At 35.3% G+C, this 8,156-nt stretch overlaps 1 protein-coding gene and 1 pseudogene across 2 annotated transcripts; both read left to right on the forward strand.

The window, feature by feature from the left end:
- The first annotated feature begins 817 nt into the window (after positions 1-817).
- On the forward strand, positions 818-4,191 carry LOC142527578 (putative protein S-acyltransferase 14; annotated as a pseudogene).
- Positions 4,192-4,703: 512 nt separating this feature from the next.
- LOC142527521 (uncharacterized) lies at positions 4,704-7,801 on the forward strand. Of its 2 annotated transcripts, none has more exons than XM_075632349.1 (7): positions 4,704-4,819; positions 5,502-5,868; positions 5,942-6,108; positions 6,185-6,265; positions 6,387-6,462; positions 6,547-6,639; positions 7,175-7,801. In XM_075632349.1, the coding sequence occupies exons 2-7, from the start codon at positions 5,517-5,519 to the stop codon at positions 7,336-7,338; spliced, it is 933 nt and encodes a 310-aa protein (XP_075488464.1). In that variant the 5' UTR covers positions 4,704-4,819; positions 5,502-5,516; the 3' UTR covers positions 7,339-7,801. The 2 variants fall into 2 exon arrangements, with proteins under 2 accessions (XP_075488464.1, XP_075488465.1); XM_075632350.1 differs by lacking the exon at positions 4,704-4,819 and adding an exon at positions 4,835-5,082.
- Positions 7,802-8,156: the final 355 nt, after the last annotated feature.

Raw genomic sequence — 8,156 nt, forward strand, 5'->3', positions numbered from 1 at the left:
GAACCCGTATAACCCGACTCAACCCGTCTAACCCGCCTAACCCGAATTTTATTTTATTTTTTTAAATATTTTTAAAAAAATCAATGAAACAAATTAAAAAAAATAAAAAATAATAATAATATTTTAATTTAAACAAATAATAACAAAATTTCGATTTAAATTTGAAATTTTAATCGTAGAAAATTAAAAGTATATTTACTAAATCAAATAAACAATTGTTAAAAAAATAAAAATATGCAAAATAAATATTAAATGATAAAATATTATCATATAAATATACTATAAATTTTGTTCAAACATACAATATATAAAAATATAGGTAATAGGTCAACCTCCGACCCAACCCGACCCAACCCGAAACCCGCATAACATGGCACTAACCCGAATCCACCGAATCCGAACCCAACCCGAACCGGAAAAACCCCAACCCGAACCTGATTTTTTTCGTGTTGGGTCGTGTTGGGTTGACGAATCGTGTCATTTTGATACCCCTAATTATCGACGCACATCATTAAATACCTGTTAAAAAATCTATGAAGTAGGAGTCAAGTGAGAAATTCATTTTTTTAACTTTCTTAATGCTTAATGACTGTGAGAACCCATAAACTATTGATATGATATATATAAGAGTATGTCTCTGGTGAGACGAGGTAACCCTATCGATATTCACAATAAAAATTAATACTCTTAGCATAAAAAATTAATATTTTTTCATAGATGACTCAAATAAGAGATCCGTCTCACAAAATACGATCTGTGAGATCGTCTCACACAAGTTTTTGCCGATACATAATAGATGAATATACGAGATTTTCAATTTTACCCCAGACAAACTAAAAGTGTAATTGTAGTCCTCTCTCTACAGTTTCTTCCTTTTCCGTTTTCACCATGGTACCTCCATAGCTACGCTACACTCCCCTCGCAGGATCCATAAACCCTAATTACTTTTCTATACACACCATAGTCAAAATTCAGAAGCTCGGTTTTTCCTCTCGTTATCTTTATGCTTTGATTTTTGTATATTCCATCAATATAATATAATATTATTATGCATAGATCTGGTGTAGTGATGGCGTGGAACGTGTTCAAGTTTTGTACGGCTCTTCGAGGTCTGGGGTCAATCATGATAATTTTGGTTCTCGGCGTCGTTGGAGTTTCATATTACGCCGTAGTAATCACAAACTACGGGCCAGCTCTCGCTGCCGGTGGCCTCAATTCGCTGCTTGCTTTGGCCGTCCTACTCTTGTTCCATTTCCTGGTAATTTCCATTATCACGCTTCTAAACTCGGTATTAATCTGTATCTGCCTATCCTTAATCTACTGGGAAATTTTATTTATTTGCTTGCATTTGTGTTTTAAGTTTTCTGGAGTATTAGTTTCGTTCCTCAAATTGAATTGAGCCCTGGAATGTGGAAAACTCAAATTGATTTGATTTTATGTGTAATATTATAGTATGAATCATGCTCTAAAAGGTTTGGACCAGGGGTAGGCCGTAGGTGTTTTCATGGTTTGAGTTAGTTGTGAAATCTTTTTAATTGAAGACTTAAAGGCAACACTTTTGATCGATCATCAGTTATAATTTGATTTACTGGCACACCTGGCGGAAGGTCTGTTTTTTTAATTTCAATGTTCGCTGCATAGTTCACTTAAAAAGGAAACTGAAGAAAGGCATGTTAGCTAACCTTCTATTTTCTATCTTCTTCGAATAAATGGACTGCTATCGTATTACATGAGTTGTGTTCTGTAGCATGATGATTCCCATTGTTGACCATTCCCGTGACAATTTCTTAGCTCCAGATATGGTTTTCCATTTTCTAGAATGCTATATTTTAGCTGGATAGTTGTATGGAGAAATAATGTAGTCAAACTGAATGGTTAGCAAATTGATGTTATGTGTTGCTCATGCAGTTAATGATGCTATTATGGTGTTATTTTTCGGTTGTTTTCACGGACCCCGGTAGCGTGCCTTCAAATTGGAGGCCAGCAATGGACGAAGAAAGAGGAGTTACTGACCCGTTGACCACAACAGAATTTCCAACCAACTCAGACAACCAGGAAGTTCGTTATTGTAGGAACTGCAACCAGTTAAAACCACCTCGTTGCCATCACTGCTCTGTTTGTGAGTTCCGTCAATCATTATTTTTCAGAGTAATTGCACGATGTTGTTTTTGTTCGAAAGTAATGAGTCATCGAACTTTTTATTTAGGTGGGAGGTGTGTCTTGAAAATGGACCATCATTGTGTATGGGTTGTGAATTGCGTAGGGGCATTGAACTACAAGTATTTTCTTCTCTTTCTGGTACGTGAAAAATTTGTAAAACCATACTGGTTGGTTTTTGTTGGTCTTGTTGATTTTTTGTATAAGCACTAATGAACTCTTAACAAAATGTTTTATTGTGGTATAATTATATTCTGTGGATAATGTAGTATTTTGTAAATGTTGATTCATTGCAACATGGTGGTAATTTAGTGGGAACAAAATCCATCTTATAATAAGTAGCAAGATTCCCTGATGGATGCTATTAATTGCGTTGTAAAATGTATGTATCTTGATCCTTAAGATTTTTTTTCATGTTTTGTATTTAAAAACATGCTGATCAGAAAATGATGTTAGTTTCTGATAATTTCTCCTTGTGATGCAGTTTTATACGTTCCTGGAAACCACTCTTGTAACTTTATCATTATTGCCAGATTTTGTTGCATTCTTCGGCGAGGGAGAGGTCCCTGGGACTCCAGGAACACTTGCAACAACTTTTCTTGCCTTTGGTTAGATCACATGCTTCTTTTCCATTGTACGGTTGACTTCTCTATACACCACCAATAATTTCTCCGGCTCTTGCAGTGTTAAATTTGGCATTTGCTTTAAGTGTTTTTGGATTTCTGATTATGCACATATCATTGGTGGCTGCCAATACCACGACCATTGAGGTATAACTTTTTCTTTAGTTTTCATATAGTCTATGACATAATAAGTGATGCCTTTCATGCTTTTAATGGGATTGACCTGGAAAAAGTCCAAATTTTCTCACCGTACATCAAATTTCCGTGTTAGGACTTAGGAGTTTAAAACCTATTCGTATTTTGGATGTCGCAATTTTTTTATATTTCCCAGTTCAACGCTCCTTTTAGTGTGATTTTGGTCTTTTTACAAAGAAAATATTTACTGAACCGATTCTTCTTGTCTTATTTAAGGCATACGAAAAGAAGAGAAACCCCAGATGGCGCTATGATCTTGGACGAAAAAGAAACTTTGAACAGGTTGGGACCATATTCTTTCTAGATTTTCTACTGTCATTTTTTCATTAGCCGAAGCAATAATTTGAATGATAATTGAAATTTCTCTCAATACCTACATTTGTTAAGGATACCCACCTCTTGCTTTACGATGGTTTCTGAATTGTTGGACACTATATTTCTCTAGTTTAACATAGGGAAATAAAGACACAAGGATCATGAGTTATGCCACTTTTTATTTGGTCCCCTCTCGTTCAGGCATACCTTTTATGATATTTTATTATTGTTGAATGAATACGATCATACAAAGAATTTAAGAGATTTAATTATAAAGTTTTATTTCCACGACGAAATGTCTAAGCCTTATTCACCTTTTTTAGTTTGAAATAGATGTCAATGAAATCGTGTTAGTACGAATATGGTGAAATTTTTACGTGGAGCCGATTTTGTTATGGTGAAATTTTACCTATAGCTGAATTGCAATAAAATTGTATACAAAATTACTACATAATGTTAATAACATGAAACGTGATTCCAAATACTTGTTTTTCAACAATTATGTACCAGGTCTTTGGGATGAACAAGAGCTACTGGTTTATCCCTGCTTACTCAGAAGAAGATCTGCGACTGGATGACATCTCTCCAAGGTCTTGAATACCCGTCAAGCCCTGATCTAGATTCGCAAGAATTATGACAATGAGCGATGAGATTATTGCATGTCGTCTCGTTTCAGAAGACATCATAATTTCATCCTTCCATGTGTACGATGTCCAAAGGATTCATGTAGAAAATTTCGTGTATTGGAGATGATTTGAGGATGTACAGAGCTTCGTGTTGTAGCATACCTACTTACTGGAAGCCTTGTATTCTTTAGAGTTGTAGATTAAGCCTCACCGACGTGTAATTTTAGTGTATCTCATCTTATGCTTTTCATGTGATCTTCCACCCTTCCTTCTTTTCTAGCCGTTTTTCATTCGATCTTACGTCAGGCCAAAATTATAAATTCTAAAATATTAATAAAAGAAGCAATTGTATATGTTATTATTATTTTTAATTTGATCAAATAATATTAAACAATTAATACTAAATTATTTTAAATTTAGAAGAGTAGTTCGATTTAAAATAGAAGTTTTGTTTAGAATTTTTTTTATGTAAAATCTAGAGTAATTTGAGGATGTTTTTAGTAAAATAATAACGATAGTTATGAAAATAAATATTTTGATATTTTTTAATGTAGTTATTATAAGAGTCTCATATTTAATAATAATAATATAAATATGATAATTTTATTCTTTTTTGAAACTAGAACTTTCGATTGTTGTATTTAGTGTTTTATACTTTAATTAACATATCCTTCTGCCCGCCATGAAATTTCCACGTCCAATAATTTCTTGACATAAAAATAATGTATAATAAATTTGATTTGTTTTTATAATAATTAAATAAATAACCAGAAAAAGGTGAACTAAAGCTTCCCCGAAACGTGCACCACACATTCACTCTCCGTGTCCTTTTTATATTCTTCATCGGTCTACTATATTTTTCTTCCTTAGGTTTCGCGAAATTTCCCGAAAACGGAGGAGAAGGTATCGTGCACGGTTATCCGTCATCGATTATAGAATTTTCAAGTTTTTGCTCTTTGATATCTTAGCAAATGTTCATTTTGCAAGAATTTTAATCAAAAGCCAATAATTTTGGGTGACTATTTACATCCTTCGATGGTAGCAGGATAGTTGGGATATAATTGCGAAAAATTAAAAAAGATTCGCATGTTCAACCAACGAAATCTTATCTCGATTTTAATGTTATTATCATTTTTTGCGGTGCTGAATTGAATATAGCTAAGTAGGTACCTTCTCGTGGCTGATACTCAAATTCAATATTTTTTTTGTGTTCAGGGAGATCACTTGGTTATTTCATGAGCACGAATTTTTTCCAGGAAAAAAATCGATTGTGTATGATCTTTGGTTATTTATTTTCGGTGTCAATGTTGTGTTATTTCCTGGGTAGATTCATGTGTATCTGGAATCAGAGTTCATTGCGTTGTCGTTGTTTGTAAATTTTGTGCTAATGGTTGGGAATACTCGGATTGGCATCATTCTTGATTTGAATAATTCTTCCGGAGATGTTTGTATGCTGCCCGACATTTCTCTTTGTTATGAGTTCGATGTTTTTTTTGTGGCCCACACCTATTAAACGAGAAGAAATATTCTTGAGTGATATGTATTTGCATTAACTTTATTTTTGGTTTAAATCTAACGCACATAGGGAATTGGAAGCAAAATGCAGAGGCGACGACAAGTCAGAAACAATTTCAGTAGACCAAGTAGCCCCTTTGATGATTTTGGTTTTCCTGGGGGCTTTCCTAGCATATTTGGGGGAAGAGATCCTTTTGATGATCCATTCTTCACTCATTCATTCGGTACCTCGTTTGGTCCTAGCATGTTTAGTACCCCTACTACTGGCAATGTGCAGCATAGAAGCAGACTAAGTGGACCAGTAATTGAGGAGCTCGATGTTGTTGATGATGATGAAAGTGTGTTAGAACAAAATGGTTATGGTCATGATAGTAGTACTCATGCTGCTCATGTGAATAGGAACCCGATTGTTGAGCATCCAGAGGATCAAGTCAATGGTAAAATATTTCTATTTCTTCTATCATTTCATGTGGAATATGTTTGCTTAGAATAAGATATCCAATCCGACAGACCATGAAAAAAGCAACGGCAAACACGTCTCACAAAAGATCGGTCGTCGTGACAAACTAGAAACTCAACCCCGCACTCAGAGTGTCAGCTTCCAGAGGGTGACTTATGGTGGTATAAATGGAGAGTATAGCACCGCAATGACCACCCGTAGGATAGGAAATGATGGAGTAAGTAGTTTGATCCCTTTCCGATTAGTAAGCCGTCAAGTTTCTTGTTTTGATATTGTATTTATTTATCAAACAGGTAACAGTGGAAGAGATCAAACAAGCTGATCGAACAACTGGTCTTGCCACACATAGGATTTCAAGGGGAATTAATAACAAGGTGCCGATGAGTTAATGCTTGCTTCTTGATGAGAGCGTGGAAGATTAAGTATATTGAAAATTTTATATTTATTCTTTTAAGTTTTTCCTTTTGTTGACAATAGAGTATGTTTTCCTGATAGGGGCATTCAATCACACGGACACTTGATTCAGATGGTAAGGTGGAGAAGATACAGACACTGCACAACTTAAATCAAGGTATGTCTGTTGGAAAATTATAGGCAATACACAGAGTTTCCCTTTTCCTTATTTTGTGAGAAATCATTTTTTACCTTATTTCAGACGAGCTTGCTGGCTTTGAACAAGCATGGAAAGACGATGCTGAGAGGAATTTGCATGGTAGTAATGATGGATTTGATTTCCTTGGGGGTACAGGTTAGATCAGTTTTCTTTACTTCTTCTCGGTCGGAGTAGTATATGAACTTAACTTGAAATCAAGCTTATGTGATCCCGCCAGTCAATTTATGAGTGACAAAGCCATGGCGAAAGTTGCAAATATAACTACCTTTTGTATTTTTGGGATTGATAATTCCCTGAAGACCATCAATATATTTTATAATGACTAGCAGAAGTTGATCTGTTTCAATTGGTTTCGGACAACCTTGTTTGATATTACTGTTGTTTCAGTTCCCTTGAAATGAAATAAGCATTACGGTAGGGTCTAGGCTTCCAGAGTCTTGATATAGTTGTAATATTTTAACTTGAAACTAAGGGTCTTTAAGCTATGATATGATTGTGTGCTATACTAGTGCAATTTTGTCAAGCAGGGCGGGAAATGCTTCCTTTCTTCTCCCTTTTCTGAGAAATGGTTATGTTTGCTAACTTTGAAATTCTGTTTTGGCTGCTACCGTGGCAAACTTAATACCAGTTTTAAATGAACTCAATCTTGCAACATTTTGATCCAATCTAGGGACTAGTGGTAACCAGCATGGTCCGAAGGCGACTTGGGGAGGATTTCTTGATCCATTCAAAGGGCATTATGAAAGCAACGGTGAACAAAGTTTTGATCACAACTTCCAAGTCCAGTCTTCTAGGGCGAGGCCCAAAAAAGTTTTCACCATTAATATTGAATAAAATCATCTCCCATGTACATGTTCGATTGGCTATAAGTTTATAAAAGCAAATTTGTGTTGTTCTGATTTCAGTACCAGCAGCATGATCACCTCGAAATACTCATTTATAGAGGCAAAGTTTTATTGGTGTAGCATCCGTCTTTTCCTTCTACCCTTCAATGTAGCAACCCTTCATTACTAGTTCACTCCCCAATCTATTTCATACTGGTGTAGCATCTTCTGGGGAAATGAGATGATATCCCTGGGGTACCACTCCAAGGGCACCTTTAGATGCATCGTCGGGGATAGTGCTTTAAGGATAACTTGAAATTTCTCCATCTTCTGATGTTTGAGAAGTGTACTGTAAATTGAGGGGTACCACTCCAAGGGCACATAATTTATGATATGATATGAGATAAACATTCCATGAATATTGCACTTAATGCACCGATAAATATTGCAAGCTAATTTACCTTGACCGGATACTACCAATTGCAATTCACAGTTGGGTCGTGTTTTTTACTTTAGTCTGTTATCTGTATGCTTGCTCGTTATTTCAGCGTCTTGAAATCATTGGAAATTTCAAAAGCCAAGTGTCCTTCTGAGTCACTGACATGTGTAGCCAAAGGCAATTTTCCTTAAAGTGGAGAGGTTTATGCAATTTTAACCAAATGCATCTGATGTGGTTAATGGTTTTATTGTCGCTAACGTCGTCCTTCCAGATGGCAGGCTGGGCCATCTGTTCAAGAGCTATTATGCCATGCTGTTTTTCACTCTAATGACATCACTACATCCAATATATTTATATTTTTATGAGGCATTTTTTAGAAGGTCCCCAAA

This window comes from Primulina tabacum, chromosome 15 (assembly GCF_025594145.1).
Source record: "Primulina tabacum isolate GXHZ01 chromosome 15, ASM2559414v2, whole genome shotgun sequence".
NCBI classification, from domain to species: domain Eukaryota; kingdom Viridiplantae; phylum Streptophyta; class Magnoliopsida; order Lamiales; family Gesneriaceae; genus Primulina; species Primulina tabacum.